At 42.3% G+C, this 25,282-nt stretch overlaps 1 protein-coding gene across 6 annotated transcripts in view; it reads right to left on the reverse strand.

The window, feature by feature from the left end:
* LOC120400663 (palmitoyltransferase ZDHHC14) overlaps positions 1-25,282 on the reverse strand; it is a 326,414-nt gene that overhangs the window by 223,223 nt on the left and 77,909 nt on the right. For 3 of the 6 annotated variants that reach the window (XM_039529551.1, XM_039529553.1, XM_039529554.1), the window contains exon 2: positions 14,576-14,736. In XM_039529551.1, coding sequence (XP_039385485.1) covers positions 14,576-14,736 — 161 coding nt within the window. Of the gene's footprint in view, positions 1-14,563; positions 14,737-25,282 lie in introns of all 6 variants that reach the window. The other 3 variants (XM_039529549.1, XM_039529550.1, XM_039529552.1) reach the window with 1 other exon arrangement.

The following is a 25,282-nucleotide window of genomic DNA, read 5'->3' on the forward strand; positions in this document are numbered from 1 at the left end:
CACGTAATTAAGTGCATCACTTAAGTGGGGCTTTAATACATAGGCCTTTATAGAATACCTTATTAATTTATTCTACCAATTAATTTTGGAGGATTGCATTTTCAAACATTGGCTGACAAGCTGAATGTGATTTTCTGCAGTGACTGCTAAGTAATGGTCAGCATAACATGATGGTTTTTTTTTTAAAAAGAGATTTGCTTACAGCTATACCAAACAGCCACCATATTAAACAAACAGTTAACCACAGGTCTAGTAAAACCATGCTTGATATCAGTTTTGATCACAGTTTTTTTTCTAGCACAATTCAAGCCATAGTATGGATAGGACCTTCAGTAAGTAGATCAGCTTACACCCAAAAGCAGGAGTTCATCATCCCCATTACTTTCATTTACATAGCTTTGAATATTACCAGCTACTGTAAAATTATCCAGACCATTTATTTACTTTCATTTACATAGCTTTGAATATTACCAGTTACTGTAAAATTATCCAGACCATTTTTCACTTTCCTATATACATTCATAGTATGTGTCTTCATGTGCCCAAGTACATAGCCACATCCTACTTACCTCCATATACATAAAACATAAGCACTAAACATGTAATACCTAGAAAATACATGGCTTACGTTAGTATTATTTTACTTCAAGCTGGATAGGATATAGATGTGAAATTTTCTTGGCTCTCTTTTCAGAGACACTTTGCTACCTTTTCTAAAATGAAATTTGTATTTGGGGAAAATTTACATTAAGAGTCAAAACCTGATCCCTGTAAGGGCCAAGTCACAAGAGTTTTGCTATTAATTTAAAAGGGATTTGGCCCTAAAACAATATATTGATAAAGCAATAATTTGTTTTTTTTCCTGCTGCAGTAAAGGCCTAGTGTGACCAAAATTCTTCATGAATGAACTCTGACATCTGTAAGAGCACAAAAGTAAATATGAAACAGACCTTACCACAATAAGGAAGGTCCTCTTTTTGTGTAACCATCTAAGTCCATGCTGCATGCTTAATTATAAACAACAATGGGCTACATAGAGGAAAAGTCAGTATCTAGACAACCCGGAGCTTAAAAGAACAGAATGGCATTCCTTTGTTTACAGTCTCAAGAACAACAGAACTTCTCACTCTACCAAAACACTGAGAATGTGATTTTAAAAACCTGAACTAGTGCTGTTTACTGCATTCCACTTGTAACTCTTGATCTGTTATTGACCTAAAGGCTACACTGACATTTAGAAGAGGACTTACTGTCCGAATTTAGAAAAAAAGAAGAGATTACAAGAGTAACTTTCCATAATCTTTTTGAACTCTAGAACTCACTTAAACATGAAGCTACCATTTTCTCTTACTGTCAGAGTGACCAGACAGCAAGTGTAAAAAATCAGGACAGGGGGTGGCGGGTAATAGGAGCCTATATAAGAAAAAGACCCAGAAATTGGGACATCTGGACACCCTATTCTGTCATGAGATTCTGGTTCACTGAGAGGAGAAAAGGAAAGAATGGAGGTGAGAGCTCTCTGGAAGACCTGCCTGACAAGCAACAGTGTCTTATTTATCTTAAATTGTTCATAAAATTAGCCATACTGTATCAGACAATTAGCCTTAAGTTGGTACCCTGATTCTGGAACGTAAGCAAAACACAAACAAGTTGTACTCTCAAAACAATATTTGCTTGGCCAATTGTGCAGTACTATAAAAGTTGTTGGGGAAGAGGGGAATTTCCTTAAAAACACTGGAGTGATTCAGATTATATTCTTTAAGTGTGTGTAAGAAGGGAGGGGAAAAGTGAAGAATCCTGAAATGGTACAGTAGTACTTATACATCAGAGACTTAGTGATGAATTACAACTCTGGCTTAACATTGAGATCTTAGGGCTTTTGGACATGCTGAAAGCAGCAGCAACATTTAACAGATTTAAAGCAACATGGCCTAAAAGATGAATTTGGGAGGATGTGTGTAAGATTTGAAGAGATACATGGAAGAAATCAGTGTGAAGATATCAGAGAAATACAAAGCATTTCCCTTTCTTTTCTTCACTGTAGATATGCCTTTTTTAGTTGGAGAGGGAAAATGCCATGACCATCTCTTTAGAAATTTATCTGCAGCACCAATGCTATGCAGAGAGATTAACATTCATGAGGAACTGTTAATCTCTCCTACACATATTGGACAAACCCAGACTCAGGGGATCTCCTCTTGATAAATTCATTCCTCTTACCTCGGTTATCTTTTTCCATGCGGCTTTAATTAAAAAAAAAAAGTGCAGTTGCACTATATTTTTTTCTAATTGCCAAGAATAGACTGAAGAGTATTCCAAATTAAATTTAATGCAGGACTGATAAAGTAATATCAAGGTTTACATTTTAATTGCACAGAAGATAGGACATTCCAAGTTATAATTCTCACAGCAGCTGTTGCCTCTTTGCATGTACCAGGGAATCTGGGGTTAAGATAGGTCTGGGGAGCGGGAGATAGGAGAAGAGTGGGACAGAGATTTTAGGGTGGGAAGATAGGGGCAGAAGGGTTTCTAACCATTAAAGCGCATTCTCCTCAAGAACCCTGGAACTGAATCCAGGATTCATGAGTCTCTGCATTCTTTCCTAGTGGGTTTCGCAATTATTTGATGATAGCTAAGTGTGTGTCTAATCCCCCCATAAGTGCCTGATTCATATAGAGGACAACCACCTACAACTGCTACTAGTTCCCTTAGCGCAAGTGTCAGACATCTGTGATATGTACCTAAAGGTCCAAAGCCTGCTCATGACCCACACTGGAAGTTAATATGGTTCCACATGATGGAATTTCTGTTGGATTTGTTTGTTTTTATTTAAACTTAGGAAATTACATAAAGAACATGAAGGTTGCAAAGTCAAGCACTCAAAAGTTAGGAAATGCCAAATCTAAGGTTGCCTATGTAACCTTAATTTGACCCCTATGAATCAGTAGTAGAGAGATTGTTTTAACTCTGTATTTGGCACAGGTATGATTGCTTCTGGAATACTGTGTCCAGTTCTGGTGTCCACAATTAAAGAAGGATGTTGATAAATTAGAAAGCGTTCACAAAAGAGCCACAAGAATGATTAAAAGATTAGACAACATGCCTTATAGCGATAGACTCAAAGAGCTCAATCTCTTTAGTTTAACAAGGAGAAGAGGTGATTTGATTACAGTCTGCAAGTACCTAGGCAGTGAACAAATTTTTCATATTGGACTCTTCAATCTAGCAGAGAAAGCTATAACATGATCCAATTGCTAGAAGTTAAAGCTAGACAAATTCAGACTGGAAATAAGGTGTAAAATTTATTTAACAGTGAAGATGATAAATCAGTGGACCAATTAACCCAGATTTTTGGTGGATTCTCCATCACTGGCCATTTTTAAATCAAGAATGGATGTTTTCCTAAAAGATATGCTCTAGGAATTTTTTCAGGGAAATCCTATGGCCTGTTCTACACAAGTGGTGAGCTTAGATGATCACAATAGACCCTACTGGACTTAAATATATTAATTGACATGATCAACTACTATTTTTTCAGCCTGACGCAAATGTCTGACACATACATTTTCAGCCAGAACACTTGAAAATTTGGGAAAGTTTTAAGCAACTGAAAACAGGGTCTCAGTGGATAGTTTCAGGCAACCTTAATAATAGGCAGCATAGCAGTGCTGCCTATAATTCTGTCTGCCTTCCACCTGCACAGCTTTTAGGATTTTTTTTAAGTCATCCAGGACATATTTATTCCTTGTATTTTCTGAATTTTACATCTTGTTTCCAGAGATGAAAATGAAAATGAGAAAGTTAAGCTATTCTCTTCACCAGTTAGCCAGGATTTTAAAGTAAACACTGCAGCCTTCGATAGGGGCCAATAGCGCCTTCCATTGACATCCAAAGGCTGTTATGCTCCTGCCACTTTCTGTGTAGACAATCGCATTACATAAACATCTCTTACAATCGACTATCACAGTCATCTGAAAACCCTGGGTACACTTAAAAAGTTCCACATAGGAGTGCTGGGTGCCAAAAGTGCAGAGCTAATTTGTTGTTCTGAAATTTGTGATAGCTATTAGTGCACCCGTTCATCTATCTTGCCAAACAGCAGGATTCTAGTGATTTGGGGGGGGAAGGGGAGAATCATCAGAGCAAGATAGTTCCTCTAAAAGCCATCATGAATCACTTTTGTAATGTTTCAGATAATCAACAGTATTATCTTTATGTATAGTTGCTAAGAAGTTATGATGTCTTTTTTAGTTAAAAAATGACTAAAAGCAAAAGTTTAACATAAAAGAGTAATAGATTATACAGGTTTCTGTTTGGAATAAATGCCTCAAGCTTCATGATTACTATTACTGGTGTATAACTATCTAGTAAATTTCATTAGCATTTTTATTAACAGGATTATAATTTTATTTTTGCCTAAAGGCAAAATTAGAACCAGACAGAAGAGACTGAAGAGCCCTTTGGTAAAAGGGGTGGAGTGCAGAATCTTCAAGGATTATTCTCAATTATTTTGTCCTGTTTCATTTTATTCTCTCCTGCATTTGCTTTCAAATAGAGATCGGAGAGTCTCCTCATTGCTGGGGGAGGATTTATTTTCTGAGTGCACTGAATTTTCAAAAACTGTCCAAGGAATAATTCCCTAGAATCTTCTATATTTGAGGTATTACTGATCTACTTATTTATAATATTGTCTAAGCATCAGCTCTTCTCCTCCCAATAAATGCTCACTTGGGTTATTGCAGCAAACCTCCCCCAGTGAGGAAAGAAACAAGAGAATTATAACCAGAATGGACTATTTAAGCATAACTCATTCCCAGTGGAGATTTCTCTTCCCTTTTAGTCAGTGGTTCTCAATTTTTTTATTTTTTTTTTTGTAGAATGGGGTCACGTACTCAAGGAGGAAATGGAGGGTCAGAACAACCCCTGGACTTGTTTGCAACATCCTGCCCCACCTCAAGTTAATAAAATGACAGGCTATTTCCCCCATTGTACTAGTGCCCTAATTGAAACATCTGGGTTTAAAAAAATCCTCTCTACAAAACATTCTGTAATTTGTTAGACTAGGTTTTCAGATGTTTTTGTTTGCTTATTTTTTCTTTTGTTCACTTGACCAAAGAAAGAGGAAAGAGGACTTGAGGAATAGTTAAATCTCATCTGAACTTATCAAGCAGCAATTTGGAGAATCATTGGTATTACAACACTCTTGAAGCAGTACGTGCTGTGCCTCTCAAGATAAGAACACTGCAGCTAATTCAAAGTCAACATGTTATTAAATTCCAATTTAGTCCTATGTGCACAATAATTTTTAGAACTGAATGGTGTGATTGTGGGGCCTGAAGATCTGATATTGTCTCAGTTTCATTTTCTCTACAACATTGTATTACCCTTAAATCTTTGCAAAGATACTAACCAACTATCCAATACTGAGCATCACCCTGCCTAGATGCCCATAGCAGTACTCCAAAACCTCAAGAATTTGTCTAAAGACAGTGAATTTCAATCCCAAAAGACAAGTCTAAATGCTCCGCACATGATATAATTTGAGAACATTCTCATTTCTGAGGCAGCACAGACACCTTGAGAAATTCCTTATGAATTCTAATTAAGGCATATACGATCAACATTTGTAGACTATGTCTCAAAATTTAGTACCAAAGGGATTCATTTATGAGAAACCAAAATACACTCAGTGTAGGAATCACTTAGCTTTTTAGATCAGCTCTTTCCAGAAATCAACATTTACTGTTGTTACCAATCTGCCTCAACCAATTTTACTGACTGATGCACATTTTCAGTTTCCAAAAATAATCTAAACTGTATCAAATATAAGTTTGTATCAAATACAAATAAAGGAGTCATTCACCAAACTCCCTCCAAATGACAGTAGTAAAATCAAATCAATCCCACTTGTTGAAATTTCACTTGGTGGATCTTATCCCAAAGGAGACTTTTCCTGGGATAACCTGTAACTTACTTTCAGTTTGTGTGGGCAAATATAGCGCTAAGAAAAGAAGGGAGATTAACATTTCTGGAGACAATATATCTACAGAGCAAGTACAGAACAAGCTGTAGCGATGCAGCATTCCCCAGACTGACCTACTAACATGCCTCAACCTTTACCTGAAGAGACCTCCTTCTTGACAGACAGATCAGTGTCTATATCCATTCAAAATCTCTGTGCTAAAGTGGTCAAGAAGGGGACCAATTAGCATCAAATGTGATGGTGGTTCTTCTGATATGGAGTCTTGTCTACAGGGAACAGGATTGAGACCAAACTCATTTCACGAAAAACAACCTACAATTGCCAGGCGATAACTTTTTTATTGAAATATTCATGTTTTCCCAGTAATTTTAATATAGGAATCCTAATGGTTAAAGAGCCTTAACATTCTTAAATCTCTTTACTCTTTATTCAAGTAATACAGATATGTTGCACTCTTTCAGAAATATAATAAAAGTCTAATTACACCATTTGGGAAATATTTGGAACTGGGTATTTGTCATAGGAGAAGATGATAAAAAGAAGAGTTGGCAATTGAGGATTTACTGTGGCCTGGTCCACACTAGGACTTTAATTCGAATTTAGCAGCGTTAATTCGAATTAACCATGCACCTGTCCACACCAGGAAGCCATTTAATTCGACATAGAGGGCTCTTTAGTTTGAATTCTGTACTCCTCCCCGACGAGGAGAGTAGCACTAAATTCGACATGGCCATGTCGAATTAGGCTAGGTGTGGATGCAAATCGACCTTAGTAGCTCCGGGAGCTATCCCACAGTGCACCACTCTGACGCTCTGGACAGCAGTCCGAGCTTGGATGCTCTGACCAGCCACACAGGAAAAGCCCCATGGAAATTTGAATTCCTTTTCCTGTCTGGCCAGTTTGAATCTCATTTCCTGTGTGGACGTCGTGGCGAGCTCAGCAGCACTGGCAGCGATGCAGAGCTCTCCAGCAGAGGTGTCCATGCAATCTCAGACTAGAAAGAGGGCCCCAGCATGGACTGACCAGGAAGTCTTGGATCTGATCGCTGTGTGGGGCGAGGAGTTCAGCTTTGGAGCTGCGCTCCAACAAACGGAATGCAAAGACCTACGAGAAGGTCTCCAAAGCCATGGCACTCAGAGGATAAAGCCGGGATACAACGCAGTGCCGCGTGAAAGTCAAGGAGCTGAGACAAGGCTACCAAAAAATCAGAGCGGCAAACGGACGCTCCGGAGCCCAGCCCCAGACATGCCGGTTCTACGAGGCACTGCATGCCATTCTCGGTGGGTCTGCCACCACTGCCCCACCAGTGTGCGTGGACTCTGAGGATGGGATACTGTCGACGGACTGTTCCTCGGAGATGTTCGCAGACGGGGAAGATGAGGACGACGAGGCAGTTGACAGCGCTTACAACGCTGATTTCCCCGACAGCCAGGATCTCTTCATCACCCTCACTGAGATCCCCTACCAACCCTCTCCAGCCATTACCCCAGACCCTGAATCAGGGGAAGGATCAGTCGGTAAGTGCTTTAAACATGCAAACATTTTTTCTAACAGAACAGGAATATTAACTATGCGAAAAGAAGGTCAATATATATGGGGATGGAACAGAAATCCTCTTGGGAGATTTTTGAGAAGCTCTCCTGCAGGTAATCGAAAAGCCTCCGCATGAGGTTCCTGGGGAGAGCTGCCTTATTGGGTGCTCCGTGGTAGCACACTTTTCCGCGCCAGGCTATCATCAGGTACTCCGGGAGCATTGCCTCCACGAGCATGGCTGCATAGGCCCCTGGTTTGTGCTGGCTTTCATGCAGCATGTGCTCTCTATCTGCCTCAGTGACCCTCCTCAGGGTGATCTCGCTCGGAGACTCCTGCATTTAATTACAGTAATTTGTGTACTAGTAGTATTGGGAGTGCTTCACTGTTCCTTTGCATAACAATGAGCGTTACTTTACAGCCACGTGGTGGAGGCTGCAGAGTGGCATTATATAGGGATCTTTCCCAGGGAACAGACGCGAGGGGGTGCAACAGGGGCAGAGTTTATGCTTTCAGGATTGCCTGTAGCAAGAGGACAGTGGTATACATTGACTTTTAAGCAGCCAAAAGTTTTTGGCTTACCATGCCTGGCTGCTCCACGGATTCTGCTGTCCCACCCCGCTTGTCTGGTCTGCAGTGCAATCCCCCAGGCAATGAAAGCGAATTCCGAAAATTTGAACTTTCCCTGAGTGAGTGCTGTGCATGGTCTTGTTCACAGAGACTGACTAGACTATGTTTCCTCTTTGCGGAAATGTATCTTTACAAGGAAGTCAATCCCTTTTTCCCATCACACAGCTGCACCTGTATCCCGACCTGCTCCAGCATGCCCCTCAGAGAGGCTGGCGCAGATTAGGCGGCGCAAGAAAAAGACACGGGACGAGATGTTCGCAGAATTTATGGGCTGCTCCCGAGCCGAGGCGGCCCAGCAGAGCCAGTGGAGGGAGAACCTCTCTCAGCAGCAGCGCTCACACAGCGAACGGGAGGACAGGTGGCATCTGGAGGACCAGCAGGCGACTCAAACGCTGCTTGGACTAATGAGGGAGCAAATGGACACGCTCCGGCGCCTTATGGATGTTCTGCAGGACCGCAGGCAGGAGCAGAGAGCCCCCCTGAACTGTATCTGCAACCGCCCTCCCCTGCCACAAAGTCCCATACCCCCCTCACCCAAAATAACAAGAAGGAGGTGCGCCAGGGGCCGTGAAAACTGTCACTCCACCCCAGCAGAGTGCTCAAGTACCAAAAAGCTCTCATTCGCTAAATTTTGAGAAGTCCTTCCCTTCCTGGATCACCCAAACCCAAATCCCAGTTTCGTTCCCTCATTGTGTAGTTGATTGTTAAAAATAGTTTGCTGTTCAGTACTGTTTCCGTCATGTTTCTTTACAGAAGACTTTGTGTGAAGGGGGGGGAGGGGTTTGGTAATTGCATAGGACGGTCACCATTACCTGGATACATACACGGGGGCAGGATCTACAGCAGGTCACACACACATAGTGCAGTCACTAGGCACCCTGGTCAGTCTGGGAGGTGTTTTTCATGTTCTGTGCATAGGCGGAAGGTGCCCTGCTCCAGCTATATTTGGAGCTGGGTCTCTCCCCTGCTCCTGCCTGGATCGGGCCCTGGCCCCCGTGGGTCTCCCCCCCGCCCCGCTCCGTACCTGCCTGACAGTAGAGCAGCTCCCCGCAGAAATGCCGTCTGGTGCCCCAGGGTCCTAGCGCCTGCCATACACAAATGGCAAGGCAGGCTGCCCTTACCCTGCCCTTCCACCATAGCCCTGAGCCTCTCCAATGCCCCAAACCCTCAGCCCCAGCCAGAGCCCTCATCCCCCTACACCTCCTCCCCCTTCCCACACACCCCTCACCCCTTCCTACGCCCCCATCCCCAGCCCAGAGCCTGCACCCCTCACCCCTTCCTTCACACCCACCTGTAAATGTCCTGCCCACAGTCCTCCCCCGCCACAAGGCCACATAGCCCCCGCACACAGAGTCCCGAAAAGGAGGGATGGCAGTCTCCGTTGAAACAACCAGTCCGGCAGTGCAGACCGCTCTAGGGGCAGGAGCCTGTCATTCCTAGAGTGTAGAAGCGGTCTGTACATCACTGCACACCCTACCCACCACAGTCTGCGTCCCTGTTTCAACCCTTTAACGCGAATTCATTAGTAAAGAAAACGTTGCTAATTAAAAATATTCCATTAACTTTATTTTTAAACGTGTGTTGGAAGGGGGGAAACGTGGTGAACGGGGTATGTCAACGCAGAAGAAAGTCAACAGTAACTGAAGCAGGGGCAGGTTCAGCTTCTCTGTAAAGAAACTGAACAGTCACAGGTTACCCCGCTCACTGAGGAACCTAGCTTTCAAAGCCTCCCAGATGCACAGCACTTCCCGCTGGGCTCTTCTAATTGCACGGGTGTCTGGCTGAGCGTAATCAGCAGCCAGGCGATTTGCCTCAACCTCCCATCCCGCCATAAAGGTCTCCCCCTTGCTCTCACAGAGATTGTGGAGCACACAGCAAGCAGCAATAACAATGGGGATATTGCTTTCGCTGAGATCCGAGCGAGTCAGTAAGCTTCGCCATCTCCCCTTGAGACGTCCGAAAGCACACTCCACCACCATTCTGCACTTGCTCAGCCAGTAGTTGAAGAGCTCCTTGTCACTGTCCAAGGCGCCTGTATAGGGCTTCATGAGCCAGGGCATTAGCGGGTAGGCTGGGTCCCCAAGGATCACTATAGGCATCTCCACATCCCCAACAGTTATTTTGTGGTCCAGGAAGAAACTACCTTCCTGCAGGCGTCTAAACAGACCAGAGTTCCTGAAAACACGCGCGTCATGAACCTTGCCCGGCCACCCGACGTTGGTGTTAGTAAAACATCCCCTATGGTCCACCACTGCTTGCAGCACCATTGAAAAGTAGCCCTTTCGGTTAATATACTGGCTGGCCTGGTGGGCCGGTCCCAGGATAGGGATGTGAGTCCCATCTATAGCCCCACCGCAGTTTGGGAATCCCATCGCGGCGAAGCCATCTATGATGACCTGGACATTTCCCAGGGTCACTACCTTTGAGAGCAGTAGCTCAACGATTGCGTTGGCTACTTGCATCACAGCAACCCCCACGGTAGATTTGCCCACACCAAAGTGGTTCGCTACTGACTGGTAGCTGTCTGGCGTTGAAAGTTTCCAGAGGGCTATGCCCACTCGCTTCTGCACAGTCAGGGCTGCTCGCATCCGTGTGTCCTTGCGCTTCAGGGCAGGGGACAGCAAGTCACAGAGTTCAAGGAAAGTGCCCTTACGCATCCTGAAGTTTCGCAGCCACTGTGATTCATCCCAGACCTGCAGCACTATGCGGTCCCACCAGTCCGTGCTTGTTTCCCGGGCCCAGAATCGCTGTCCCATAGCATGAACATGACCCATTGCCACCATGATCTCCACGGCACGGCGTACCGTGCTTTGTGAGAGGTCTGTGCCACTCTGAGACTTCATGTCCTCACCGCGCTGCCGGAGCCTCCTCGCCCGATTTCTCAGCATCTGACTGTTGAAGAGGTGGACGATAAGGTGCGAGGAGTTGACAACGGCCATAAGTGCAGCGATGATCACAGCGGGCTCCATGATCGCAGTGGAGTGCTGTGGCGTCCGCGCTGTCACTAACAGGAAAAGTGCGCAAACTGATTTCCCGCCGGCGGGAGTGACAGTTGAATGCTGACAGTTACCCAAGACCACCCTCGACACAGTTTTCCCCCCAGCATGCATTGGGGGGAAATCCCAGAATTTCAATGGGCAGCGGGGAGTGCGGGAACTGTGGGATAGCTTCCCACAGTGCACCGCTTCCAATTTCGACGCTTGCCCCGTTAGTGTGGACTCACAAAGTCGAATTAGTGTCCTTACTGTGGACACATAAATTCGACTTTGTAAGGTTGATTCTAAAAATTCGACTTAAGTTGATTCGAACTACTCTTGTAGTGTAGACATACCCTGTGTTTGATGGTTGTAGGGGTGGTGGGAAGGGAAGTGGGAGTCATGGGAGCCACTGGAAGAGTTAAACAGTTGGTAATGGGAGGTCAGATTCAGACAAAAACTCCATTGGGGAGAATATACATTTCTGTGTCATATATTCATCCAAAGTACTTCATGACAGCTTCTTGGATTAAAAGTACTCATCCTCAGTACTCTAAGGATTCAATAAATACATTTTCCTTTAAATTATAATTAAAATAAAAATATTTCTCCTACTACCTTCAGCTCCAGCACTAAAATAGGCAAGGAAAGTGTACATTTTCCCAAATATTATAATAAAACTGAAGCAATACTAAAAAAAATCCTTTACTTCTGTAACCAGCACAACCGCAAATTTTTGTGGAATATCAGAATTTTTATTATTATTCATTTACACAATAATTATGACAACTTCACAGGATAAGAACGGCCATACTAGGTCAGACCAAAGGTCCATCTAGCCCATTATCCTGTCTTCCGACAGTGGCCAATGCCAGGTGCCCCAGAGGGAATGAACAGAACAGGTAATCATCAAGTGATCCATCCCCTGTCGCTCATTCTCAGCTTCTGGCAGACAGAGGCTAGGGACACCATTCCTGCCCATCCTGGCTAATAGCCTTTTATAGACCGGTCTATAAATTTGTATCTAATTTATTTTTATCTATTAATTTATCTAATTCTTTTTTGAACCCTGTTATAGTCTTGACCTGCACAACATCCTGTAGCAAAAAGTTCCACAGATTGGCTTGTGTTGTGTGAAGAAATACTTCCTTTTGTTTTAAACCTGCTGCCTATTAATTTCATTTGGTGACCCCTAGTTCTTGTGTTATGAGAAGCAGTAAATAATACTTCCTTATTTACTTTCTCCACAGCAGTCATGATTTTATAGACCTCTATCATATCCCCCCTTAGTCATCGCTTTTCCAAGCTGAAAAGTCCCAGTCTTATTAATCTCTCCTCATATGGCAGCTGTTCCATATCCCTAATAATTTTTGTTGCTCTTTTCTGAACCTTTTCATGGAATACATTTTTCATAATCAAAAACTGAGCACATAATGTGCTGAAATTTAAGTCAGTTGCTGGGACAGTTGTTTTGTTTTTATAGCAGAAAAATAAAGTCTGAGACCTGTTTATGAAAAGCTCAGGAAAAAGCTATGACGCTTTCTAAATAAAAAAAATTATTTTGAGTGGACTGTAGAAAATGCTGCATGTGCATGCATCCCCCACTGCCTCTGCACCCATCCCATCCCAAATGGGGAGCATAGTGTGGGAGGAAGAAGGACTTGCGGATCCAGCAAGTTGCAAACCCACTGACCTGATATTAATACTCAGATGCCACTGTGTGGCGGGGTACACAGAAATCCTCTGTGGAGTACAGCTCTCTGGCATGTAGGGAAGGCAGATTGCCACATAGGCTCCCTGCATCCCATCCCCCAATGCAGCACAGTGGAACCAAACTAGTTCTGCTGTGGCCCATCCAATCTGCTGAACAGGGACAGGGGTTTACCTCTAACACAACGGTGATCAGTGAATTGATTACTATATTTTTATAGTAATACAGAAATACAATTTTATCTGTAGAATAAACACAAGCCAATGACAAACTTGCGTATCCGTCTATAAAAAGCAATCAGTTTTCTTTCAGCTGCAACTGTTCTGAAACTGAGCCCTTCAATCAAAACTTGTGTTAGGATTTCAATCATACTGCAATCTCAAGATTCAAACACTACAAAAAATGCAACCATTACAATTTACAGGGCTATTCTATGGTTCTACAAGATATTAAAAATAAACTCGTTACCTTAGATCTCTGCCAAAGGCTTTGAAAAGGTATTCTAAAGTAATGCATGTAAAAGGTGATAAAAATATTTTTTTTTGGCCCACAAAATCCATCATGTGGGAAAACTTGTAGGTTTCATAATTTATTTTTGTACTTTCATAACTGTCATGAAAGAAAAAGCCAACTATGGCATCAAAAGAGGAAAAGAGGAAGAGGTCATAATTTGTATCAGATAGAAGACTCCTATATATGCACAGCCTCACAGTTCTACTGTAGCTTAACATACTTAATTGTAATGGTTTGTGTCTCTTCTGTTCTTACCAGAGTGTAGCTTCCTCTAAAAATTGACTACTGAAGTTGCACCGTGCGGTTTCATGTATGTTTCCCAAGGAATTCTGTATCAAATTAACACAGTGTTGTTGGGAGGTTTTGTTTTTTTTTTTTAGTAAAAAGATTTTTGAATCAGCAGCTCTGCAAGGGCTTTGACAGCCAAGTAGCATATCTTTTGGTTTTGACATTTGCAATTATAAAAACTCTGCAATTAGAACTTAATAAATAATTGCCTTGATGTATGAGCCATATCAGAATCTAGCTCACTATTCCACAGTTGTGTTGGCTCTGCATGAATAAAAAATAATAAAAGTTTAACTGTTGTCATTGATGTTCAACCTTCTATGGACTATGTCTTCCTATGTGCTTGTATGCTGCCTAACACAAATCAGTACAGCCCTGTGTGGATTGTATCCGCATCCAATCTGCAAACATGGTCCGTGGATATAAAACGACTATCCACAGATTTAAGGGGCTCTACAAATCAGTCCCTGTTCCTAGCTGGGGCCCTTCGGCAGACAATATAAACAAACAACATCAATGTCATAATTAGATGTAACCCAACACAAGGTATGTTGCTTAAGGAGGTGCAGAATTTTTAAGAATTTAAGAAGTATTGCATGCCAGTGTCACTTTTCTTCCCATAAACACTTTAAAAAGTACATAAGTATTTTCCTATGCACTAGGGAACCTTCCATCATATATGAAGAAAAGGCCAGTAACAAATTACAGCAGTAAACTATCATTGTCTATGCCCACCACTGTGGTCAGCAACTTCTGACTGAAGAATTCCTCAGTCCTTTTTCTAGGAGAATCAATACTATTTGTTAGTTGAAACAGTATTATTTCAGAGTGATTACTGCTGAGATGGGAGTTTGTCCTCCACAAGCTGAGCAGCATTCTGCCTCCACACAGTACATTCACACTTGGAAGGAAAGCGAAGAGACAATGACAGACCTTCTGTGTTACCTATTTGTCTTTCCAGGTCTGCTGCTTCATCTGGTGTTGCACGTGGGAGGACTCCAGGATCACTGAAACTAGTACGCAGCAGGGTCCCCATCACGAAAAAGAACAGAATCCCACCTATTGCAGGAATAGCAGGTGTAATCTTCTCTGACAAATATGGACAACTACAAGGGAGGGGAAAAAGAAATAATTGTTAAACTACTAATGTCAAATAGTGCAGTACATGTTCTCAGAAACTATTAAGTCTCTTGCCATTAAAGATCTATCTAGGTTAAGATTTTACATTCTATTAAGTCTACATTGCTTTGCAATGAAATGCTACTTTTAATAAAGCTGAAAGGTGGCTCTAAAAAGCCACACCTATCGCTATCCCCTAGTACTGGTTTAATATAATAAAGATTCAAAGAGCATAACAACCACCACAGTGTTAAGTAATATTCCCTTATTACACATAAAACAATGGGAAAAATTTTACAAGTGAGGAGGTAACATATAGTGGGAAATTCAATGAATTCTATAAAATGAATTATACTCTGCTGTTAGAGGAAATGCACAAGGACGTACATAAATGGCACATGCTTCCTTTATCCCCCTTGGGAGGTATCAGTGTTATGAAAATAGAATGTGGTGCCTCAAGCTTTTGTTTCTCTCTCATTCCATTCTTTGTAATTTATTCTGTAAGCTTGTTTATTTGCTTTAAAAATAAAAGGAGTGCAACAACCGTGCAACACACATGGAAATGAACAACCGAGGTGGTCTAGGGCAATGACAGCCCTTTTTCAGAACAGTAGAGCGTTTATTGTTACCAGACTTAAAAAATGATTACTGGGCTGCAAGGCTATAAGCACACTGATTTTTTTTTTTAAATTATTCCACTCAGAAAAGTCATCATAGATGGAAGCACTGGAACCTAATTTAACTTACAGTTATGGTTGTAAGTGAAAAGAGAGCAACCGTTATCAGTTGTACTTAGACACTGTACAGTATAAAAACTCCGGCTAAACTCAGAACAACACTAGGTATTGATATATCATCCTGGTATATGCATGAACTTAAACAATCCAAGCAGTCTGTGTTATAGAACAGGGAAAGTCAAAATCCCAGCCCCATTTGATGTATTTATATTCACAATCTAAGCTTTAGTTTAAACCAACAATAAACTGAAGCAGCAAATTTCTAGCCCAGGTCATGGTTGACAATATAACCTTCCAAATCTGAACCAAGTGTAACCAACATTGCCTTCCCTAGTCTGCAGAAGATCAGAAACAATGACTAAGGGTCGGTCTACAATGCAATCGGGATATGCAGTTTAGGCATACAAGAACTAGCTTCGATTGAGCTAGCTTGCTAAAAATAGTAGAGTATCCACAGTGTCATGGGCTTGCCAGCTAGCTTGATCAAAGTTAACTTGTACATGCCTGCGTGTGCTGCAACCGTCCCCCTCTCCCCATTAACCTCACTGGGATACTAACTGCCAGGCTAAATAATGACAACATTAAATATTTCCATGGCTGATCACTTTAGCAGAGGGAATGGGGAAACAGTAGAAATAATAATTAAAAGTTCAGTTACTGTATAAAGACCATATTTCACCATGTGCAAAGCTCAGGGTGAGAGTTCAGATGTGGATGGACAATATGTAGTCCTAAATTTTTACTCTAGCCCATGGCACATAATTCTATTAACAATGGAATATGGCCCTTTGACACACAGAATGAGACGTTGTTATAGTAGAATGTTGGGGAAGGAAAGTTAAAGTACCAACAAAAAAAAATGACTTGGTTGAAAGAATAGTCCTAAAAGAGCTAATACAATTTAAATAACTGCAGCTGTACTTCACAAAGTTTAAGAAATCAGTTAACTTTTTTTAATATCAGAAAAGCCAGTCAAAACGAACAACCTACAAGTATCTTTTATACAAATCTGAAACTATTATAGTGATCAGTATATATCTTGTGAATGCAGAATTATTAAAAATCAACCCACTGCATTGGACTCTGAAACAGTGGATGTTGGGTCTAAGGATACATTTTGAAGTGAATTATTGGGAACATGAGACCTTACTAATACAATAATAATCAATATTAAATAAAGCACCATACATTATTTTTGGTTGCATTATTCATATCAGACGCCAAAGAAACGGGAACTATAAGTCTGTAGATCACATAAGTGCTGGAAGGTAACTTGAGATATACCTGTGGAACAGTAAAAGGCTATAAAAATTTTGGACAAATGCCAAAGCAGCACTGCTGACAATGTTTAGATATAGACTTCATCTAGAATCACCACTCATTCTAGGAATTATACTTTAAGCATCCATTTTTAATGGTCACCATAACCATAAAATATGTAATCATTTGTTATGTGCTAAGAGTAGCATTCCATGATATTGATGAAAAAAAAAATCCAACTTCCTACATCAAAAGACTAAAAGACCAAGGAGGCAATACACTGTTTGACAAATGAGAAAATTAACAAAAATATTAAAATCTCTTGATAAATATCTAGCTGAAACACAATCACAAACTCTGAAGAAAATCAAACCCATCAAAATTTGAAGATACTGTTTCACTCCTTACAAGATATTTGCACTGTAAAAAAGATGTATTGAAAAATACTATTTCTTTTACCTCATACAAGTACTGTAATGCAATCTCTATTGTGAAAGCACAACTTGCAAAAGTAGAATTTTTTTTTAAAACTTGGAAGAAATTAATTTGTTAATACTTGTAAGACACTTTGAAGATTCAAAGCACTACAAAAATGTCACTTCGTAATAACATGGAACCTGGAACCAACTGCTCTGATGTTCTATGAAAGGGACACCATCAATTTAAAAAAAAAATCATTTCTACCTGAGAATTTGATCCCTATTAGATCAATTAACGTGACCTCCTGTATCAGACAAGTCATAGAATTTCACCCATTTACCCCTGTACTGAGCCCAACAACATGTGTCTGACTACAGCATATCTTCCAGGAAGCCCAAGTAATTCCTCAAAATTACTGTAATGAATTAGAAAAACAGTATTTTTCCCCCACTGTGTTTACTGTCTCCACTTGACAGAACTTGGTGGAGTCAGTTTCACTTCCTGTCTCATTTTGTAGCTGTGCCAGATAGATTGGAGGAAGTTGTCCTGTCTGGGAGACCATATCGTATTAAGTGCATGAATGGTTTATACATCATTGCAGGCCAGGGATTGTGTGCACTCCACAGGATTAACACAGCAGCTCCAGGAAGTGAAAATAGTAAGGGATGATTAAGGCAAATTATTCAGATAACACCTCCACAGAGGACCAACTCCTGGGAAAGCTCACATATTCTGGTTCAAACTGAATTCTCCAGAGACCAGAAAAACACCCAATCTTAAACTTACTTTGGGACTTTGTTCTGATTCCTGAAGACTAAAAATTGATATCAACTTGTAACCACGAGGAAAGCCAATTGTGGGGTTTGAAGGACTGACATTGTCACTTGAGGGTGATGACTGGTAAGCTTTTTAGCGTGCATGTCGGTTCTTTTGTTTTTATATGCTCTCTCTGAAATTCTTTCACCTTCAGAATAAATTTGTTTGCTTAGAAGGACATCTCTGGTAACTTGTAACTGCTGGCAATATACTATTCATAGCCCTTGAAAAGCCAAGCATAGGAAATGCCTTTTGGACAGACTGGCTTGCTGGGAACAGCACAGTGTAGATCAGGGAGCTGTGTAGCCTCAAAACCCCCAGTCAGAAGGGAGTGAGACACTGATCTCCACCCAAGAGAGGTGACAGCTGGAAGCCAGAAACGTTTAAGTGGGTGCCCTTGTAGGACCACGGAGGGGAAAAATACAGGTGCAGTTACCTTGAAACTGTGACATTAGCATGATGATAATCACAGATCGCACACTGCTTTAGAGGAAGAGCTCACATATATACTCTGCCCTAGGTTCTGTAAGAGGGTGTTCTCCGCTAACAGAAGTAGCGGAGCTGACACTGAAGAAACAGCAGGCAGTCACATGCACAGAGAGGAAGAAAATAAAAGACCTAAGTTTGTCTAGTATGATTATTCTCACCCTGCCCAGGTGACAGTTTTAAACAGCAAAGGAGCAGGAAAAAAATCCCCACACAAACAAAAACGTTGTACTTTATTTATATAAAGGAATTTTTTAAAGCTATTCTAGGACATATAATTTCAATGATGTTTCATAAAAGAATTATATATTTGAAATTGATCGTTTTTTAAAAATTCAAAGCTGATAATGACCCTTAACATGCATTTGTGCTGCTATGTAAAGCTCAACATACATTAAAAACAGTTTAGTTGTTTTTAGAACTGGTCAAATACTACCAAACATTTCCCCAATTGTTCAAAGTTTTGAATCCACTTGCTTTAGCTTCACTTGCATTCCCTGGTGTGTTCAGTTTCCTCAGACAATTTGGCTAGAGCTGTACTAGTAAGTGATTTTTTATATTTTTGGTAGTTGTGGAAAAAAACTGGTTTCCAGTCAACCTGAAACCAAGATTTTTTTGAACATTCAGTGAATTAAAAAGTCCGAAAAGTTTCATTTTGAGTCAAACTCGTTTAATTCCACCTAAAATTTACAATTTTGGGCATTTTACCCAATTTTAAAAATAAAAGCAAAGGGAATTTGCAAATGAGAGGCTTGATCACAAAACAGGAAAGAAAGGAGATGTTGGCAATATGCACTTCCGCCCCTGTTCCCCCCCCACTCAAGAGCCCACTGATTAGGGCATTCACCTGGGATGTTGGAGGGAGACCAAGGTTTGAATCCTCCACTCTTGACTTGACCCCAGGTCTCCCACCTCCCAGGTGAGTGCCCTAACCACTTGGCACAACCACCATTACCATTTTGTGAATGATGCTTAAGTCCCCTTATCAATGTAGCCCAAAAAATTACGTTTAGTTTGAAAATGTCAAAATGGCTCATTTCAACATTCCCCCAAAAAAATGTTTGACCAAAACAATTCATCTAAATCAACATGAATTCACTAAAATGTTTCAGACAACCCAAATCCGCATTTTTAGTGAAAAAGTTTCAACCAAAAAATTTCACCAAGCTCCAATTCTGGTAAATATGTTTCTTTACAGGGATAAGTTTGTGTTCAGACACACATATTTTTAAAGCAAATATTGGAGAATATTCCCTGAAAGCAAATTTTGAGCTTTTAAAGCAAAATATTCCCACCAAAATGGTAGTGGCAGTTCTTCCTTTAAAAAAAAAAAAGTCATTTATGACACTGACAGCATGGGAACCCAATGAAAGAGACAAATAGCTCTCCATCCTACAGTAGCTCTATTAAATAAGAAGCATTAATTTTTTTTTAAATTCATTTCCCTATAACAGCTATTCAATGACCTATGGGAAGTGAGCTGGTGGCCTCAGCCCATCTCCAGACATCACAAAACAACTGTCACTAACTGACAGCTTGGTGACAGACAGAACAAAGATTAATGTACCATACTTGGAAGTATCATCGACAGACTCCACTCAACACTCTTACAGTTACATTAGCTGTCTTCAGTTTCAGAGATTGCACCATAGTTTGGATCTGTATCTCCCCAAACAAAAGAATACAAAGAATAAGGGCTGAGTGCAATTTTACAGCTATATTTTTCCATAAAATAGTCTGCTTTTCTCAGATCATTTTTAGAAGCTGTGTTTGAAGGTTAACATGAGTGTGGGAGGACTGGTCTGTCATTGCTGGATAAAAATAGAACACACTGGTGTTGGAGAGATAATTATCAAGCACTCTCCCCTGAACTAAGTATGCCTAAGGAACGATAAAACATCTCCTCTAACACCCAAAAAACTCTTTTAATTGTATAACCATACGTGGACAAGGGCACTGAGTTTTGCAGAAAAGTAAGGACATGTAAGAAGAGCAGTGAAGAGAGCACAGCAAGAACCCTACAGACTTTGAGCTCTTTACTAGTAAAGGGATGAAGAAAGAAGCAGATCGCAAACCTTCGGCAGAAAGATCAAGGCATTTCTGAACAGACCTCACTGACAGTTGTTGTTATGGTCTGGTAGGGAGATGCAGCAAATGACAAATCCAATATTGACTCTGCCGGCTTAACTATGCAGCTATAAAACACATTAATAGAAAAATACAGCCACTTCCTACAGACAAAACAAAGAAAGGCTTTCATACCTCTGAGTGACTGGAGGAATCTGATTTTGATCTCCATCTGCCAATTAGAGGGTGGGGAATTAAAAAAATACACCCATAACTGAAGAACCTGGATTTTATGTAATATGTATGACACAGAACTCAGAGGTGTAGCCTCACATGGAATCTTTTTTTTTTTTTTTAAACTCATAAAAAAATACTCTGACCTACATACATGGTATCACCTGAAGTAGAATACTTTCTTACTCGCTTTTCATTCTTAAATTTCTGTTACATGAGGGGAAAAAAGATATATTGTACAAAAGACAGTAATAGTTTAATAAATAGGGAGAAATTTAAACAGTGATAAAAATTATGAATTGTTCTCTTTGATCTACATTACTAATCAGACTTATCTTTAGTTCCATAGATATAGCTGTTGCAGCTATTTAACCTGTAAGTACAAAGTGTTGTCTAATGGTAAGAGATGGAGATAAACTCCTGTGTTCTACTTCTAGCTGTCACTGCTTCACTGTCTGAATGAGATATAGGAGTACTTGTGGCACCTTAGGCCTGGTCTACACTACGAGTTATTTCTCAAATTTAGCAGCGTTAAGTCGAATTAACCCTGCACCCATCCACACAACGAAGCCCTTTACTTCGATATAAAGGGCTCTTAATATCGATATCTGTACTCCTCCCCGACGAGGGGAATAGCGCTGAAATCAGTATTGCCATTTCAAATTAGGGTTAGTGTGGCTGCAATTCGACCGTATTGGACTCCGGGAGCTATCCCACAGTGCTGTCCAGAGTGGTCACAATGGTGCAATCTGAACTCGGATGCACTGGCCAGGTAGACAGGAAAAGCCCCACGAACTTTTGAATTTCATTTCCTGTTTGCCCAACGTGGAGAGCACAGGTGACCACACAGAGCTCATCAGCACAGGTAACCATGCAGTCCAAGAATCGAAAAAGAGCACCAGCATGGACTGTACGGGAGGTACTGGATCTGATCACTACATGGGGAGAGGATTCCGTCCTAGTAGAACTATGTTCCAAACGACGAAAGGCCAAAACATTTGAAAAAATCTCCAAGGACATGATGGAGAGAGGCCACAATAGGGACTCACTACAGTGCCGCATGAAAGTTAAGGAGCTCAGACAAGCCTACCAGAAAACCAAAGAAGCAAATGGAAGGTCCAGGGCAGAGCTGCAGACATGCCACTTCTACACTGAGCTGCATGCAATTCTAGGGGAGGCCGCCACCACTACCCCACCCCTGACTGTGGATTCCAAGTAGGGGGCAATCTCAGCTATGCCTGAGGATTCTGGAAGATGAGGACGACGACGACGACGAGCTTGTGGAGAGCACACAGCACTCCGTTCTCCCCAACAGCCAGGATTTTTTTCTCAGCCTGACTGAAGTACCCTCCCAAGGCAGTATCCCAGACCATGAAGCCATGGAAGGGACCTCTGGTGAGTGTACCTTTGTAAATATAAAACATGGTTTAAAAGCAAGCTTTTTTAATGATTAATTTGCCCTGAGGACTTGGGATGCATTCGCAGCCAGTACAGTTACTGGAAAAGTCTGTTAACGTGTTGTGATGGAGCGGAAACCCTCCAGGAACATCTCCATGAAGCTCTCCTGGAGGTACTCCAAAAGCCTTTTCAGAAGGTTTCTGGGCAGGGCAGCCTTATTCCGTCCTCCATGGTAGGACACTTGACCACACCATGCTAGTAGCAAGTAATTTGGTATCATTGCATGACAAAGCCTGGCAGCGTATGGTCCCGGTGTTTGCTGGCATTCAAGCAACATCCGTTCTCTCTCTCACTGTGTTATCCTCAGGAGAGTGATATCGTTCATGGTAACCTGGTTGAAATACGGGAATTTAATTAAGGGGACAGAGGTGGCCGTTCCTACTAGGCTGTTTGCCTGTGGCTGAAAAGAAATCCTTCCCTGCAGTTAGCCAAGCTGGGTGGGGGCGGGGAGGGGAAGGCAGCAAGGAAGACTGGCACTGAGCTCTCTCATGTTTGGCTAGTAGGGATCTTCCCTGATACCAGCCACACAGTGGGGGGAGGGGTAAAGCGATCATCCCAGAGAATTGGATGGGGGGTGTAGTTTGGTTTCTGCTGCTGCACGTTAACAGGAAAGCCGCAGCACTCAATGGGCGTTGGTTGGTATGTGGGAAAGGAGGGTGCTGGTTTTATGAAGGCTGCAGAAGCCAAAAGACAATGGCTTACCATGGCCGCATGCAAGTTGAATTCTGTTGCCCGGACCTGCGTCTGTGATCTCTAACACCAAAGCCGCAGGCACTCAATATTAAGATGCAAAATGTTACCTTGTACTGAAATCACATGCGCTATGTAATGTGAATAGTGTTGTTCACCGTGAAAGAGTATAAGCATTGTTCTGTAAAATGTAACTTCTTAAATACTTCTCTCTTTTTTCCCCTCCCTCCCGCAGCTGCAAATTTTTCAAGCCTCCCTCCTCCGTCCCGAAGGCTATCTCAGATAAGGCAGCAGAAAAAAAGGACATGAGACTAAATGTTCTCTGAAATCATGGAATTGACCCGCAATGAAAGAGCTTATCTGAATGAGTGGAAGAACACAGTATCAAAGTACAGGAAAGATGCCAGTGACCGTGAGGACAGGAGGGACGCTCGAGATGAGAGGTGGCGGCAGAAAGATCAGCGGTGGCGGGATGCAATGCTGGGGCTGCTGTATGATCAAACTGACATGCTCCGGCATCTAGTGGAGCTTCAGGAACGGCAGCAGGATCACAGAGTGCCACTGCAGCCCATGTATAACCACCCTCCCACCTCCCCAAGTTCCATAGCCTCCTCACCCAGACGTGTAAGAACGCAGGGGAGGAGGGGGCAGAAGGAGACTCCGTGCACCCGCCCACTCCACCCCAGTGGACAGCACAAGCAAAAGGCTGTTGTTATTTTGAACTTCTGAAGTGGCCTTTTCCTTCCCTTCTATCCTCTTCCCAAACCCCACCCGGACTACCTTGTCAGTTCTCTCCCTCTTTTTATAATCAGTTAATAAAGAATAGATGCTTTTTAAATGATAGTGACTTTATTTTCTTTGAAAGCAAGCTGTGATCGAAGGGGGAGGGTGGGTTGCTTACAGGGAATGAGTCAATCAAGGGGCGGGTTTTCATCAACGAGAAACAAACAGAACTTTCACACCGTAGCCTGGCCAGTCATGAAACTGGTTTTCAAAGTTTCTCTGATGCGCAGCGCTTCCTGGTGTGCTCTTCCAATCGCCTTGGTGTCTAGCTGCACGTAATCAGCGGCCAGGTGATTTGCCTCAGCCTCCCACCCTGCCATAAACGTCTCCCCCTTACTCTCACAGAGATTGTGGATCACACAGCAAGCAGCAATAACAATGGGTATATTGGTTTGGCTGAGGTCTGAGCGAGTCAGTAACGTGCGCCAGCGTCCCTTTAAACGTCCAAATACACATTCTACCACCAATCTGCACTTGCTCAACCTGTAGTTGAACAGCTCCTGACCACTGTCCAGGCTGCCTGTGTATGGCTTCATGAGCCATGGCATTAAGGGGTAGGCTGGGTCCCCACGGATAACAATAGGCATTTCAACATCCCCAACTGTTATTCTGGGAAGTAAATCCCTTGCTGCAGCCGTTTAAACAGATTAGTGTTCCTGAAGACATGAGCGTCACGAACCCTGTCCGGCCATCCCACGTTGATGTTGGTGAAAAGTCCTTTGTGATCCACCAGTGCTTGCAGCACCATTGAAAAGTACCCCTTGTGGTTTATGTACTGGCTACCTTGGTGCTCCAGTGCCAAGATAGGGATATGGGTTCCATCTATCGCCCCACCACAGTTAGAGAATCCCATTGCAGCAAAGCCATCCACTATGACCTGCACATTTCCCAGAGTCACTACCTTTGGTAGCAGCAGCTCAGTGATTGCTTTGGCTACTTGCATTACAGCAAAACCCCACAGTAGATTTGCCCACTCCAAATTGATTCCCGACTGACCAGTAGCTGGCGTTGCAAGCTTCCACAGGGCTATCGCCACTCGCTTGTGAGCTGTGAGGGCTGCTCTCATCTTGGTATTCTGGCGCTTCAGGGCAGGGGAAAGCAAGTCACAGAGTTCCATGAAAATGCCCTTATGCATGCAAAAGTTTCACAGCCACTGGGAATTGTCCCACACCTGCAACACTATGCAGTCCCACCAGTCTGTGCTTGTTTCCCGGGCCCAAAAATCAGCGTTCCACAGTTACAACCCGCCGCATTAACAGCATGATCTCCAAAGCGCCAGAGCCCGCAGTTTGAGAGAATTCTGTGTTCATGTCCATGTCCTCATCACTCTCGTTGCCGCGCTGCCGCAGCTGCCTCCTCCTCGCCTGGTTTTGCAGGTCCTGGTTCAACATAAACTGCACGAGAATGCACATGTTTACAATGTTCATAACTGCTGTCTTGAGCTGAGTGGGCTCCATGCTTGCTGTGGTATGGTGTCTGCACAGTTCACCCAGGAAAAAAGACGTGAAACGGTTGTCTGCTGTTGCTTTCACGGAGGGAGGGGTGAGGCTGTACCCTGAACTACCTGCGACAATGTTTTTTG

The sequence above is a fragment of the Mauremys reevesii genome, linkage group 3 (assembly GCF_016161935.1).
Source record: "Mauremys reevesii isolate NIE-2019 linkage group 3, ASM1616193v1, whole genome shotgun sequence".
Classification (NCBI taxonomy): domain Eukaryota; kingdom Metazoa; phylum Chordata; order Testudines; family Geoemydidae; genus Mauremys; species Mauremys reevesii.